Here is a 17,231-nt window from a genome sequence, read left to right on the forward strand (position 1 = left end):
CTCTTTGATAGAGGCTGGGAGTGTATGTGGCTCAGTGGTAGAGCACTTGCCTAGAATGTGCGAAAGGAGGCCCTGATTCAATCCCTACACCACCAACAGAAAAGAATTTTAAGACTTTTGTAGTCTTTATTTTGTTACTTAGGGATATGTGTTACAAATAGTAAAAGAAATTTAGTTTAAAAGAATAAACTTGAGGGGCTGGGGATGTGGTTCAAGTGATAGTGTGCTCGCCTAGATGCGTGAGGCACTGGGTTCAATTCTCAGCACCACATAAAAATTAAATAAAGATATTGTGTCCACCTACAACTAAAAAATAAATTAAAAAAAAAAGAATAAACTTGAAGGTAAATCAAATGGTAATCATAGATAGCATAGCTCAAGACCTAGACCAAATATTTAAACAAAAAATTTAAAAAGGTTTTTTTGAGGGGAGAGAGGGTTAACCAGGGATTGAACCCAGAGGTACTTAACCACTGAGCCACATCTGCAGCCCCAGCCCTTTTTATTCATTATTTTGAGACAGGCTAAATTGCTTTAGGACCTTGATAAATTGCTGAGGCTGGCTTTGAACTTGCTATCTTCCTGAATCAGCCTCCAAAGTCATCTGGGTTACAGGTGTACACCACAACACCCAACAAAAAAAAAGGGCATTCTAATATCCAATCATAAAAGCAGTCATTATTCCTCATCCACACCCCAAGTGCCATAGAAAATAACACCTATATAACCGTTAACCGAACCCCTAATGGATTAACCAGATAATATCTAACTTTAGGAAAACCAAAGCCATAGGCTCATAAATTAGGCCAGGCCATCAGATTTCCTTGACCAAAAGATACAAACACTCTTGCTCTGTGATATTGGCCACTTAAACAAAGATCAAATGACATGCAGCACCCTAACTGCAGTGGCCATTTTTTGCCCTGTACATTCTATACAAGTAGAGCAAAAATCCAAGTCTATTAATAGAAGAATAAAAATGTAGCACAGTCACAGAGAAAAGCAGTGTGAAAAAGCTAAACAGTTTCCCAAGAGAAGGAAGAAGTAGTCTTAGCTTCCTGGCTCTCAAATTTCAGTCTTGTAAAACTATTTTGAACTTGATTTTTCCTGTATTCATATGCCTAGAAAATTGTTATAAAAAAATTATTCATCTATTCCTTTTAATTTCTATTCCTTAAACTACTTGAATATAATTCTTTACTCTAAAAACCCAACTAGCCAGGAATGGTCACGCATGCCTGTGAGTGCAGCAACTCAGGAGGCTGAGGCAGAAGGACCCAAGTTTAAGCCTAGCCTTAGCAACTTAGCTAGGCCCTAAGTAATTTAGTGAGACCCTGTCTCAATATAAAAATGAAAAGGGCTGGGGATGTAGCTCAGTGGTAAAGTGCTCCTGGGTTCAGTACCAAAAAAATAAATAAAAACCTAACTAAAGCCACTGAAATTAAACCAAGAGCTCAGCAAGCAGAGCCCTACTGAAACCTGAAAGGAAACAAAAGATCATCTTTCTTCTTACTCAAGTTAAGATTTTCATTTAAACTATGGTTAGGAATTTAAGGAGAAAGAGAAAATGATTTTTGAAAAAAAAGTTGTTATTCAGATACCTTCAGAATTATAATATTTTTTCTCTGGATTGTTTAGATGGGACACATAACCTGGGATCCAACTGATTTGGAGTTTCCAAAGACTGAAAGCTTATCTTTTGAAATAAGATTATAAGTTTAGAATTTGCATTTGTGCAATTTTCTCTCTAGGCCTTTTCTCTGTTCTTGGCTCTGTCCTCTTTTTCCCTTGAAAAAGTGATCCACAGGCAACTTCAGATATGCCTCTTTATTATCATTCGAATACTGTGAAAGACCCTTACAATGAACCTTAAATAACAGGAGATGGTTTTCCAGGAAGATCTGGTACCTGACTTGCTACAGACTGCTAATTCCAGAGGCTGAGTAACTTAACTCCATAAAGATTTAACAAAATATATGTAAGTTATGTATACTGGTATGTAAATAATGGCAATTCAAACTTTTAAAGTTGTTGTATAAAATATACAAACAAGTTAAAAACACAATGACTGCTGGGCACAGTGACACACACCTGTAATCCCAGCCATTTGGGAGGCTGAGGGAGAAGGATGGCAAGTTCAAAGCCAGCCTCAGCAACTTAGTGATGCCCTAAGCAACTTAGCAAGTCCCTGTCTATAAATAAAATAGAAAAAGGACTGGTGATGTGACTCAGTGGTTAAGATCCCCTGGGTTCAATCCCTGGTACAATTAAAAAAAAAAAAAAAAAAAAAAAACACATAATGACTGCTACATCACCCTGACTTAGTTGAGTGATTACTATTAAGCAACCACTTTTAGCTCAGAAAACATACCAATACAGGTTGCTATATAGTCTCGTAAATCATTCCTATAATATTATGATACCATTTTTAGAGTGAAAGATCAGCTTTAAAACAATTTGTGTTGTCTGGATCTTTCTGGTGTATAATTCTTCTACTGTATGAAAAGATGGTCTAACTTAAACTTCTTAAGACACCTCAATTTATCCCAAATGCAGTTAATAAAGTATTAATATTGAATTACATTTGGAAGGACATATCTTAGGAAAAGATGATATAGAAACTGTTAGTTTCAAGTACAAAACTATAATTACTACCATTGATATCACTCTAATAATAGTGATTCCTAGTAACTTAATTACTTCCTTTTGGCAGAGGGGTGGCCAATGGGAGAATGAAACCAAAACAAACATTAAATAAAGGGTTAAAATTTTTCATACACACAGATGGAGATGATGAGAAGAGCTATGACCAAGGGACAGAAATCGGAATGACAACTCCCTCAAAACACTGAAGAACAACAAAAATAAGCCCATTATTCATTTCTATTAGTTTCAACTACAATAGCCACAGAGAATCTAAATATCCAATTGAAGAAATACTTTAAAGGTATCTGAAGACCCTGGTATGTATATTTACATGCTATACAACTTTATTTTCCTCAACCTGTTCATTTAAAGGGGCAAAAAGAGGGCCGACACTGAAAATTATGCTAAGTGATTTCAAATTCTCTGATCAAATCATAACCTAAACCATATTTAATAGTCCACTTACCATGAAAATCTGCACCCAACTTCTTAGAAGCCATTTAGAACCTGAAAAACAAGGAAATATTTCTTAGGCACATGCTTTAGGGGACTATAAACAAATACAAAAATAAAGACAACAAAAAAGAAACCAAAAGACCAATTTCAGGACCAACATGGTCCTCACATCTCATTCCCAAAGTCCCATAAAAGGGCCAAAGTGATGGCACATGCCTGTAATGCCAGCAACTCAAGAGGCTGGGGCAGGAGGATCACAAGTTCAAGGCCAGCGTCAGCAACTTAGCAAGGCCCAAAGCAACTTAAGAGAGATCCTGTCTCATAAAAAGGGCTGGAAATATGTATATTTCAGTGGCTAAGCACCCCTGGGTTCAATGCCTAGTACAAAAAAAAAAAAAAAAAAGACAATGGCTCTAAAGTCTCATAAAGACACAATGGAGAAAAATAAATGAGTTTTTCAAAGAAAACTTAAATATTTCTTAAATCTACATCTAAAAAAAATTAGGGAAAAGTACACCATTTATATGCTCACTACCAAATGAAAAAATTACTGGGTATATATCTTCCTGCTAAAAATGACTAATATGTAAATACTAAGAAAAAGATCTCACTGTATTCAGCTAAGCAAATACTAATTATTAGTTATAATTTAGACAAATTTTTAAAATGGGGAATAATCTTATGAACCATTTCAACTTTGTATAAAATTCAAAAATAAAAAATGAAGGGGAAATCCCCATAAGATCAAACATTTAGTTCAATATTATTTTTGTACTTACAGTCTCTTTAAAAATAAGCACAAAACAGGTGCGGGGGTGCACACCTGTAATCCCAGTGGCTCGGGAGGCTGAGACAGGAGGATGGCAAGTTCAAAGCCAGCCTCAGCAATTTTGTTAAGCAATTCAATGAGACCCTGTCTCTAAATAAAATTCAAAATAGGGCTGGGGATGTGGCTCAGTGGACAAGTGCCCCTGAGTTCAAACCCCAGTACCAAAAAAAAGAAAAAAAAGAAAAAGCACAGCTGGGCACAGTGACACACAACTATAATCCCAGAAACTCAAGAGGCTAAGGCAGGAGAATTCCAAATTCCAGGCTCACTTCAGCAACTTAGCAAGACCCTAAAAAACAAAGAGAACCTGTCTCAAAGTTTAAAAAAAGGGCTAAGGATGTAGAAAAGTAGTAAAGCACCCCTAGATTCAATCCCCAGTACCAAAAACAAACAAACTAAAAAAGACACAAAGTCCTTTCCTGCACATACAAACTAGTATGAGCTCTTCAACCTAAATGTTTATCTCCCTTTATATGATGTTTCTATCTTTTTCTTTTCTTTCTTTCATTTATTTGGGGAGAATGGTACTGGGAATTTATCCAGGGGCACTTTACCACTGAGCTACATCCCAAGTTCTTTTTTTATTTTAAGACAGGCTCTCATTAAATTGTTGAGGCTGGCCTAGAACTTATGATCCTCTTGTCTCAGCCTCCTGAGTAGACGAAATTACAGGTACATACTATGACACCCAGCCCAAGTTTATATCTTTAATTTATCTAAAACATAAGCAAGAAAAATATTAAACAATTACATGAATTTATGGTTATGGTGTCTATTAGCCTGCATTACAGTACATTATAAGATATCATACGGAAAAAGTTATTTTCTACTATAAGTAAAAAAACAAAAAGCACATTGCACCATCTTGTGAAAAGTCATTCAAAATAGAATTAAAGAGTGTGGTAGTGTAACTCAGTGGTAGAATGTATGCTTAGCATTCTCCAGGACCAGAACTGAATCCCCAGAAACAGCAACAACAAAACACACATATACACAAAAATAAAAAAATTAAAATCCACACAGGATTTCTTTTCCAGAAATTGACAGATGACTAAAATTTACATTAAGAAAGCAAACAAAATAATAAAAAAATTTACAGAGAGGCAAAGAAAATAATGAAAAGTTTTAAGATAAGAATAAAGTTGGGGCTGGGGATGTGACTCAAGTGGTAGCACGCTCGCCTGGCATGCATGAGGCCCAGGTTCACTCCTCAGCACCACATACAAAGATATTGTGTCCACCGAAAACTAAAAAATAAATATTAAAATTCTCTCTCTCTCTCCTCTCTCTTTAAAAAAAAAAAAGAAAAGAAAAGAAAAAAGTTGGGGGCTGGTGTTATGGCTCAGTTGGTAGAATGCTTACCTAGCATGTGTGAGGCACTGGGTTCGATTCTCAGCACCATATATAAGTAAATAAATAAAGGTCAATCAACAACTAAAAAAAATTTTTTTAAAAAGAATAAAGTTGGGGCTGGGGATGTGGCTCAAGCAGTAGCGCGCTCGCCTGGCATGCGTGCAGCCCGGGTTCGATCCTCAGCACCACATACCAACAAAGATGTTGTGTCCGCCGAGAACTAAAAAATAAATATTAAAAATTCTCTCTCTCGGGCTGGGGATGTGGCTCAAGCAGTAGCGCGCTCGCCTGGCATGCATGCAGCCCGGGTTCGATCCTCAGCACCACATACAAACAAAGATGTTGTGTCTGCCGAAAACTAAAAAAATAAATATTAAAAAAAAAAATTCTCTCTCTCTCCCCCCCCTCTCTCTCTTTAAAAAAAAAAATTCTCTCTCTCTCTCTCTCTCTCTCCTCTCTCTTTAAAAAAAAAAAAAGAAGAAAGTTGGAAAACTCACCAACTAATTTCAATACTATTAAGCTACAGTAATTAAAACAATGTAGCAATAGCATAAGGATACCATATAAATCAATGGAACAAAGGTCAGAAATAGTTCCATATAAATATACATAGACACAGCCAACTGATTTTCAACAAAGATGAAATAGCAATTCAAAAAGGAAGGGATAGGGGCTGGGGCTCAGCGGCAGAGTGCTCGCCTAGCACATGCAAGGCACTGGATTCGATCCTCAGCACCACATAAAAATAAAAAATAGGGGCTGAGATTGTGGCTCAACAGTGAAGCGCTCGCCTAGCACAGGCGGGACCCGGGTTCGATCCTCAGCACCACATAAAAATAAAGGCATTGTGTTGTGTCCATCTACATCTAAAGAAATAAATATTTTAAAAAATAAATTAATTAAATTAAATTAAAAATAAAAGAAAGGGATAGTCTTTTCAACAAATTGTATGCAAAAACTAAGTAAACCTGAGTAAATATCTTGCACCAACAAAAGTTAACTAGGGAATGGAGGGAGTATGGTTTATGTGGAAGTTTCTTTTGGTGATGATGATGAAAATGTCTTAGAGTGAGTGTAGGATGACTGCACCTCTGCAAATACACTAAAATAGACTTAGTAGATGAATTTTATGGTATATTAATTATATCAACAAATCTTTTTTTAAATTAACCCAAAAGAAATCACTGACATAAATGCAAAAAAAATTAAACTATAAAACTTCCTAAAAAATGACAAAATTCTTATAATTTCAAGTCACTTAAGTGAAATTAACCTATACACAAATACTAACAACAAATTTATTTGTACTTGCCAAAAACTGTAAATAAGCCAAATGTCCTACTAACCAGTGAAAAGATAAACTGAAGTAATACATGGATAAGATGAAATACTACTTGGTAACAGAAAGCACGGAACCACTGATAAATACACCACCACAAGGTGTAGAATCTCAAAATACATCAGGAAAGTAAAATGAAGACAGATGAGGGATAGGGCTGTAGCTAAGGATAGAGTGCTTGCCTAGCATGAGTGAGACCCTGAGTTCAATCCCCATTACCTCAGAAAAAGAAAAAAAAAAAAAAAAAAGACTCAAAAGTTTACAAACCGTCAGGTGTGGTAGCACATGCCTGTAATCCAGTAACTTGGGAGGCTAAGATAAGAGGACTGCAAACTCCAGGGCAGCCTTAGCAACCTGGTGAGGCCCTAAGCAACTCAGTGAGACCCTGTCTCAAAATAAAAAATAAAAGGGCTGGGGATGTAGCTCAGTGGTTAAGCACTCATGGGTTCAATCCCGATACAAACACACACACACACACACACACACACACACACACACACATTGAAAAATGCAGATTTGAAATAACATTATTTTAATACTATATAGAAGTATTAAAATACCTGCTGAACTCAGCAGACATAAATAAATCCTAGCTGGGCCTGGTGGCAGACGCCTGTAATCCCAGCAATTTGGGATTGAGGTAAAGGATTAGAAATTCCAAGCCAGCATAGTGAGACCCTGTCTCAAATTTTTAAAAAAATTAAAAAGGGTTGGGATATAGCTAAGTGGTAGAGATTCAATGCCCAGTTCCACAAAAAGAAAAAAAGAAAAAGCCTAAAACAGTTTTCAAACTGCAGTCCTCTATAGTTAGCCAAGCACTGAATTTCTTTTTAGGGTGATAAAAATATTCTAAAATTGATTGTGGTGATGGTTCTAAAAATCTGTGAATGTAGTAAACATTACTGAATGGCACATTTAAATGATGAGCTGTATATAAATTATATCAATACAGCTGTTTTTTAAAAAAAAGTCTCAGCCACGCATGGCAGTTTGGAAAAGTGGGGAATATGTTTATAAGGATATGGAAACAACCCAAGTAAACATATTGATGGGATTATAAGTTGAACTTGTCATCATTCCTTTTTTTTTAAGGAGAGAGAGAGAAATTTTTTTTAATATTTATTTTGTAGTTTTTGGCGGACACAACATCTTTGTTTGTATGTGGTGCTGAGGATCGAACCCAGGCCGCAAACACACCAGGCGAGCGCACTACCACTTGAGCCATATCCCCAGCCCCTCATCTTTCCTTTTTTGCTACTTGTTTTCTATATAGAGCACCCATCTATATATCTATCAACTGATCAGGACACACAAACATAGTTTGTAATGACAGTGAAAAATAGTAAAATAGGGCAAAGAAACTAAACAAAACAAGTACCTATAAAAGGACTAAAAAACACAATGCAGGTGTGGTGGTACACCCCTATAATCAGAGAGACTCAGAATTCTGACTGAGGCAGAAGGATCACAAATTTAAAGCAGCCTCAGCAAGTGCGAAGCTCTAAGCAACTGAGACCCTTTCTCTAAATAAAATACAAAATAGGGCTGGGATGTGGCTCAGTGGTTCAGTGCCCCTAAATTCTATCCACAGTAAAAGAAAGGAAATTAAGAGGAAAAAAAAAGAACAAAGAAAAAAAATCAGTGGTTTCTAAATCAGTAAAAATTAGAGCTTAGTTGAAGAGCTCAGAAATTATTAAAATATGAAAATCTGACATAAATTAAAGCTGCTATTTAAAATCTTAAAGTGATAGAACAAAATATGTTTGTGTGTCCTGATCAGTTGATAGATATATAGATGGGTGCTCTATATAGAAAACAAGTAGCAAAAAAGGAAAGATGACAAGGAAAAAGTACCTAGGAAAAAGTATAATCAGATACTCACCTTACACTCCGTACCAAAATAAATTCCAGATGGATCTAAAGTTTAGTAACATTATGCAACTAACCAAATGTACAGATCCTATTTCATACTACATGAAAAGTAATAAGCTAAAATAACTTTCTGAGACTTATGCCTTATAGAAAACTCAGAAAATGAAGGTTATTTTTAAGAGTCAAGATAATACCCTAAATTATTAATTATAAGACACACTCGAGACCAAGAGAAGTGCTGGGTACAATGGCACATGCATGTAATCCCAGCTACTTGGGAAGCTGAGACAGGAGGATTGAAAGTTCAGGGATAGCCTAGGCAATTTTAGTGAGACCTTGTCCCAAAACAAAATTCTAAAAAAGGGCTGGTGATGTAATTCAGTGGCAGAGTGCTTGCTTTGTATGCTCCAGACTGAGTTCAATGTTCACTACTGGGGAGGTAGGAAGGGGTGGGCAATGGATAACAACACATGGCACAACCAAAACCAAGAAATCCAACTAGTGACTCAAAAAGACCATTTCATATAGTTCATTAAAAACTGATTAAAGCTGAATTGCATCTCACTAAAATTTAAGAAGTGACAAACCATACATACAAAGATAAGGTAAATTATTGACCCATCTAGGTTTGTTAAAAACTACAGTGGGGCTGAGGTGGTGGCTCAGTGGTAGAATGCTCGTCTTGCATGTGTGAGGCCCTGAGTTCAAGTCTCAGCACCACATAAAGATAAATAAAAAAAATAAATAAATAAAGGTATTGTGTCCATCTACAACTAAAAAAAACAAAACTACAGTGAAGAATTCTAGCTGGGGCTGGGGCTGGGGTTGGGGCTGGGGCTGGGACTCAGTGGCAATCCTTAGCACCACATACAAAAATAAGAAAATAAAATAAAGGCATGCTGTCCATCAACAACTTAAAAGAAAAAAAAAATTCTAGCTAATCCCACAGATTTTCCTTAAATCTGAAAAACTCCTCTCTTACCTAGTACAGTGTCTAATCTTTTTAGCAGGACTGGCTTTTCATATCCTAATAATTTCTCTCCTCAAATTTTCTGAAAATTTAAATCAATAATCCTAAAACTAATAATTCTAAGTTAAAATAATTTAGAAATTACATATTATTAATTCTACTATTAGAATAACTAATTCTGGATAATAAATAATTCAGAAATGGGCTGGGGATGTGGCTCAAGCGGTATCGCGCTCGCCTGGCATGCGTGCGGCCCGGGTTCGATCCTCAGCACCACATACAAACAAAGATGTTGTGTCTGCCGAAAAACTAAAAAAAAATAAATATTAAAAATTTCTCTCTCTCTCTTTCTCTCTCTCTATCTCTCTCCCTCTCTCTTTAAAAAAAATTAAAAAAAAATAATAATTCAGAAATACAACTAATCCCCTTAAAATGAAAATAATGAGTCCGTTGTAGTTATCAAAAAAAACAGTCTAAAATTATAAAGCCTGTGAGACTAATGAACAGATGAACAGGAAAGTGCTGACTAGTTAGAAGAATGGGAGCTGGGCACAGTGGCACACACCTGCAATCCCAGTGACTGAAGAGTCTGAAACAAAAGGATCACAAGTTGGAGGCCAGACTCAGCAAATTAGCAAGGCCCTTAGCAACTTATTGAGACTCCATCTCAAAATAAAAATTAAAAATGACTGGGCTGAGGCTGTAGCTCAGTGGCAGAGCCCTTGCCTAGCAGGTGTGAGGCACTGGGTTCATCCTCAGCACCACATGAAAATACACAAATAAAATAAAGGGCATTCTGTCCATTTACATCTACCAACAACAACAAAAAATGACTGGGACATAGCTCAATGGTAAAGCTCCCCTGGGTTTAATCCCCAGTCCAAAAAAAAAAAAAAAAAAAGAGAGAGAGAGAGAATGGGAGTCATGACATAGAATCATTGGCCAATTCAAAATTTCAAGTCAGAATTTTAACCAATTTATTATAATTCAAAGTTTAACATGCTTTCTTCAATGAGACTTAGAGTTTAGAGAGTAAGAGCACAATATTCTCAGGTGGAAATCTAACCACAATCCTATCAGTTTAACTTTTCTAACAGAATAAACACTGTGGGGGGCAATGTTGTTCAGCTGGGCATAGTGGCCGATGCCTGTAACCCCAGCTACTCAGGAGGCTAACACAGGAGGATCACATATTGAAGCCAGTGTGGGCAACTTAGAACCTGTGTCCAAAAAAAAAAAAAAAAAAATTCAAGAAGTTAATTCAAAAATAACATCTCCTTCCAAAATCTTTCAACAAATCACATAACTTATGCCAAAAAGCAAGAAAAACCAAGACATCTTACACAGTTATAGACTTTTGTTCTTGGGCTGGGGATGTGGCTCAAGTGGTAGCGCGCTCGCCTGGCATGTGTGCGGCCAGGGTTCGATCCTCAGCACCACATACAAACAAAGATGTTATGTCCGCCGAAAACTAAAAAATAAATATTAAAAGAAATTCTCTCTCTTTCTCTCTCTCTCTCAAAAAAAAAAAAAAAAAAAGACTTTTGTTCTAGTCCTGGTTTCCATCAATATGGGATGATTTAGAAGCAGTTAAAACCTCTGAAAGATGTGCTAGGATCATAACTCTGTTGTAGAGCACTAGATTAGCATATATGAGGCACTGGGTTCAAGTCTCAGCACCACATAAAAATAAACAAAATAAAGGTATTGTGTTCATCTCAACTAAAAATATTTTTTAAAACTCTGAAAGGGAAAATTTTTTTCCAAGGAGCCAGATGTGCGATTCATGCTGGTAAGCCTAGCTACTTGGTTCACAGGACGCTGGGGCAAAAGGATCACTTGAGCTCAGAGGTTGTAGGCTAGCCTGGAGTAAATTTTAATCTGGCCTCCTTTTCAGAATTAAGGTTCAGATTCATTTTTTTCTAACTATGGCTTTCAATAGTTTTTACAATCTTACAAAAAAGAGCCGGGTGCACCTGTAATGCCAACAGCTCAGGAGGCTGAGGATCACAAGTTCAAAACCAGCCTCAGCAACTTATCAAGGCCCTAAGCATCTTAGATCCTGTCTCCAAAAAATGGGGGATGGGTGGGGGCAGGGCCAGGAGCTGAGGATGTGGCTCAGTGGTTAAGCAACCCTGGTTTCAATACCTGCATAAATAAATAAAAGATATTGCAAGATCTTTAAGTCTAACTTAGTAAGAACACATAAGCACATGAAATCACTTTGCAGTCCACATCCATTTTGCTTTTTAGAAGAAAATGCTTGATGTTTGATACTACTGATGCTATTTCACTCTACAAGCAACTAATGTAATACTAATTGGTTGATTTTAAAATAAAAAGAAGTCAACTAGCCCAGTGTGGTGGCAGACACCTCTAGTCCCAGCACTCAGCAGGATGAGGCAAAAGGACCCCTAGAGTCCAGGAGTTTCAGACTAGCTTGGGCAACCCAGCAAGACACCCGTCCCTATATGTTAAAAAATAATTTTAAGGGGCTGGGGCTGGGGCTCAGCAGTAGAGCGCTCACCTTGCATGTGCGAGACCCTGGATTCGATCCTCAGCATCACATAAAAATAAATAAGTGAAATAAAGGTACTGTCCAACTACAACTAAAAAATAAATATTAAAAAAAAATAACTATTTTTAAAAAATTGGGGGGGCTGGGGTTGTGGCGCAGCGGTAGAGCACTTGCCTCACACGTGAGAGGCCCTGGGTTCGATCCTCAGCACCACATAAACATAAATAAATAAAATATTGTGTTCAACTACAACTAAAAAATAAATTTAAATTAAAAAATAAAAAAATTAAAGATTTAATATATTTTTCTTTCTCACAGCAGTCTTCCAAACCCAGTGAATTACATTATTTTGACTGGCCTAGTCACGTGAAATCTGAATGATTTTTTTCCTGTAGAAACAAGTTACAGAGCCTTGTTCACCAAATAAGAAACTCAAACTCCTGGGGAACACTGTAAAATACCAGAGGACAAACAATACAAAAACGAAACAACTTCACAGAATGTCAAGGATTTAAAATGAGAATATAAGGGCTAAGTAATTCTACAAGAAAGTAAAATATTTTTATGTTAATACAAATACCAGATCTATTTAAGGTTCTATGTTTCCATTTTATCTAAACAAATAAAACAAAAACTAACAAATATACCTTTGAAGTTCATATTTATATAGGGAATTTACTGTCTGTCTTCCACTTTAGTCACTATTAATTATCACCAGATACGTGGTCCCAAGAGGTCACCCAGAGAGAAAAAGGCTGGGAGCGTATTGGCACATGCCTGTAGTCCCAGTCACTTGGGAGGCTGACAGGAGAATGAAGAGTTCAAAGCCAACTTCAGCAACTGTAAGGCACTAAGCAACTCAATGAGACCCTGTCTCTAAATAAAATACAAAATAGGGCTGGGGATGTGGCTCAGTAGTTAAATACCCCTGAGTTCAATCCCCAGAACAAAAAATTTTTAAAAATAGGCACAAAGGTTTGGGGGGTTTTGTTTTCCCCTCTTTTACAGTATCAGGGATTGAACCCAGGAGTGCTCTACTGAATTACATCCCCAAGCCTTTTTAATTTGAAACAGAATCTTCTTAAATGCCCCAGGCTGGCCTCGAACTTGTCATCCTCCTGCCTATATTTCCCAATTAGCTATGATTACAGGAAGCATCATTGCACCCAGCACAAACATTTATTTAGAAAAGCAATTTTATTCTGGAAAGCAAATAACAGAGCAGTATACACACCCAAAGGAAGAAAGAATTAGTACTCTCCGAGTTAAGATGCACTTTTGAAATGTGGGTTCTTCATTTTAAAAGAAACTTAACACATAGAGAATATGAGAAGTGCATAAAGGGTGATGTCAGCCTGGTGAACACAATTCTTTAAATACACAGAGCAGGTCATGGTAGTTTGGTTCTTTCAGGATCACTAAGCTAATGTCATCCAGTCAATAGATAATGTTTGGAATATACCCATATCATAAGTCTCTAGCAATATTTTCACTTGGTTTTATGTAGGTATAAAGAAAATACATTGTGTAAGCTGGCAATAGATATATAAATAAATTAACTAAACTCACAGTACTCTAAGATTCAAGGGTTTTTTAAGAATTTACCTCCAGAGGAAAAGGCTTGGGGAATAAAGATGAGGATGCTCATAATGCTTCCCAAATTTAAAATTACATTTTCTTTTCCCTTCCTTGTTAGTCTCCTTTCTTTTTTTTTTAATAAGTTTTTTTTTTTTTGAGAGAGAGAGAGAGAGAGAGAATTTCAATATTTATTTTTCAGTTTTCAGCGGACACAACATCTTTGTTTGTATGTGGTGCTGAAGATCGAACCCGGGCCGCACGCATGCCAGGCGAGCGTGCTACCACTTGAGCCACATCCCCAGCCTTGTTAGTCTCCTTTCTACCTATCTTACCTCAGAAGGAGAAGAATCATTTGTTTCATTCTCAGGGCTGGGGATAGAGTTCAGTGGTAGAGTGCTTGCCTAGCATGTGAAAGTCCTAGTTCATCACCACTCCCACACACACAAAAAGAAGTTCATTGTGAACATTTCGGGGTGGTAAAATAAAGATGATTTTTTCCTAATTTTTCCACATAATAACAGCTTATTTAGGAAATTAAAACAAAAGCTGATTAAGATAAATGAATGCACCTCAGCTACCTTAAGTTGACTGAATTGGCCAAACTGTGAAAACATAAATTACTTCAATTATAAACTATAAGTACCTTCTACTTGATCATTCAATATTTATTATAAGAAACTGGGATGTAGCACAGTGGTAGAACCTCCAGCAACATACACGCAAAAAACAATTCTAATGTAAGTACCAAATTCTGATTCAAACAAACATCTGACATAATTACAGAGAAACGATGGAAAAAGGAGGCAAGAAATGAAGAATACAAAAGAACAAAAATAGGCTGGCAATATAGCTCAGTGGTAGACCACTTGCCTAGCATTCAGGAGACCTTGGGTTCAATCCCTAGTATCACTGGGGGGAAAAAAAAGAGAGACATACAATGGCACATGCCTGTAATTCCAGCTATTCGGGAAGCTGTCAAGAGGACTGCCAAATTCAAGGCCAGCCTGGGCAACTTAGTGAAAGCCTGCTTCAAAATTTTAAAAAGTGGAGCTGGGGTTCTAGTTCAGTGGTAAAGCACTTGTCTTGCATGTATAAGGCACTGGGTTTGATTCTCAGCACCACATATAAATAAGTTAATTAATAAAATAAAGGTCCACTGACAATTTATTTATTTTTTTTAAATATTTCTTTTAGTTGTCAATGGACCTTTATTTATATATATGTGGTGCTGAGAATCGAACCTAGTGCCTCACACATGCTAGGCAAAGGCTCTACCAAAGAGCTACAACCCCAGCCCCTCCACTGACAATTTAAAAAATATTTTTAAAAAAATTTTTTAAGGGCTGGGGATGTGGCTCAAGTGGTAGCGCACTCGCCTGGCATGCGTGCGGCCCGGGTTCGATCCTCAGCACCACATACAAACAAAGATGTTGTGTCCGCCGAAAACTAAAAAAAAAAAATAAATATTAAAATTCTCTCTCTCAGGGCTGGGGATGTGGCTCAAGCGGTAGCGCGCTCGCCTGGCATGCGTGCGGCCCGGGTTCGATCCTCCAGCACCACATACAAAGATGTTGTGTCCGCCAATAACTAATAAATAAATAAATATTTTTTTAAAAAAATTCTCTCTCTCTCTCTCAAAAAAAAAAAAAAATTTAAGTGGGACTGGGGAGAGGTTGGGGTTGTGGCTCAGAGGTAGAACACTCACTTAGCATTTGTGAGGCCCTGGGTTCGATCCTCGGAACCACATAAACATAAATAAAAGTATTGTGTCCAACTACAACTAAAAAATAAATACTTAAAAAAAATTACAAAGTAATACTACTACTACTACTATATATTGAACACAGGAGCACTCAGCTACTAACCGAGTCTTTTGTTTTAATTTTGAGACAGCGTATCTGTAAGTTGCTAAGGGTCTCACTAAATGGCTAAAAGTTGGCCTCTAACTTGCAATCCTCCTTCCTCAGGTTGCTGGGTTTACAGGTACATGCATGACTTCAAAAGAAAAGTTTGAGGGCTGGGGTTGTGGCTCAGTGGTAGAGCGCTTGCCTAGCTCATGTGAGGCACTGGGCTCAACCTTCAGCACCATGTAAAAATGAAATAAAGATATAAAAAAAATATATGAAAAAAAGCTGGGGATTTATTACAGTGGCAGAGCCCTTGCCTAGCATGAATGTGCCCTGGGTTAAACCCCAAGTACCAAAAAACCCCACAAAAACCAAAAACCTTTTTACAAACCAAGAATAAAAGGTATACTACTCAACTCAACAAAGGGGACACATAAAAAACTACAGTTGAAATCATACTTTCCACAGGTCGCAGTGGCACACACCTGTAATCCCAGCAGTTTAGAAGCCTGAGGCAGGAGGATCACAAGTTCAAAGCCAGATTCAGCAACTTAGTGAAGGTTTAAGCAACTTGAGGAGACCCTGTCTCTAAATAAAAACATAAAAAGGGCTGGGGATGTGGCTCAGTGATTAAGCACCCCTGGGTTCGTTCAATCCTCGGTACCAAGAAAATAAAAAATCATACTTTCCCATTAAGTTTACAAATAAGGCAAGGATGTTTATTCTCATCACTTATTTTCAACATTATACTGGAGGAGCTAGCCAGTGATTAAAAAAAAAAAGACAAAAGATATTCAGATTACAAAACAAATTATACTTATTCACAGATGACATGGCCTGTAGAAAACCTAGTGTAATCTACAAAAAAAAAAAAAAAACTAGAACTAATAAATGAGTTCAACAAGATTGCAGGATATACAATACATACATTTTTTAAAAAATGTTTTTTAGGGGTTGGGGTTATGGCTCAGCAGTAGAGCACTCGCCTCGCATGTGCAAGGCCCTGGGTTCAATCCTCAGCATAAATAAATAAATAAATAAAAGTTATTTTTAAAAAAATGTTTTTTAACATATTAGCAATGAAAGGGGTAAGGATGTAGCTCAGTGGTAGAGTACTTTCCTAGCACAAGCAAGGCCTGGGGTTCAAGCCCCAGCACCACAAAAATACTGTATACTGACCAAAAGTACACTGACTCTGTGCTTCCTCTCAGACTTGCATACACACCTATGTGTCTATATGTGTGTGTGTGTGTGTGTGTTTATCACACAGAAACAATAAACAATCAGATGTTAACATTTCTTTAATAATATAATAGCACCAAAAATTATTAAACGCTTAGGGATTTACTGCATAAAAATAATATACAAAACCTTTGTATAAAATGAAAACTATAAAAAATGCTAAGAGAAGTTAAATACCTAAATAAATCAACGTATCATGTTTATAGATTGGAACACTATATGTTAACATCTGCAAAAGAATCTACAGATTCAATAGCACCATAATCAAAATCCTCAGCAGCACATAAAAATAAATAAGTGAAATAAAGGTATTGTATCCAACTACAACTCAAAAAATAAATATTAAAAAAAGACAATGACTTTAATACACACTTCACAATAGCACAAATGACCAATGAACCTATGAAAACCTATGTTCAGCTTCAGGAAATACAAAAAACACATCAGATTTTTTTTTTTTTTAATACTAGGGATTGAAACCATAGCCTCACACATGCAAGGCAAATGCTTTAACAGTGAACTACATCCCCAATCCTTTTTGTTTTGTTTTTTGAGACAGGATCTGCTAAGTTGCCCAAGCT

General features: G+C 36.7%; 1 protein-coding gene across 2 annotated transcripts in view; it reads right to left on the minus strand.

Annotated features, from left to right (window-relative positions):
- Positions 1 to 17,231, minus strand: part of UBAP1 (ubiquitin associated protein 1) — a 51,911-nt gene that overhangs the window by 28,768 nt on the left and 5,912 nt on the right. For both annotated transcript variants that reach the window (XM_081281018.1, XM_081281017.1), the window contains exon 2: positions 3,113 to 3,153. In XM_081281018.1, the coding sequence (XP_081137144.1) occupies positions 3,113 to 3,146 (34 nt within the window). In that variant the 5' untranslated portion in view covers positions 3,147 to 3,153. The remainder of the gene's footprint in view (positions 1 to 3,112; positions 3,154 to 17,231) is intronic.

Source organism: Spermophilus citellus (genome assembly GCF_964194105.1).
Source record: "Spermophilus citellus genome assembly, chromosome: 2".
Lineage (NCBI taxonomy): Eukaryota > Metazoa > Chordata > Mammalia > Rodentia > Sciuridae > Spermophilus > Spermophilus citellus.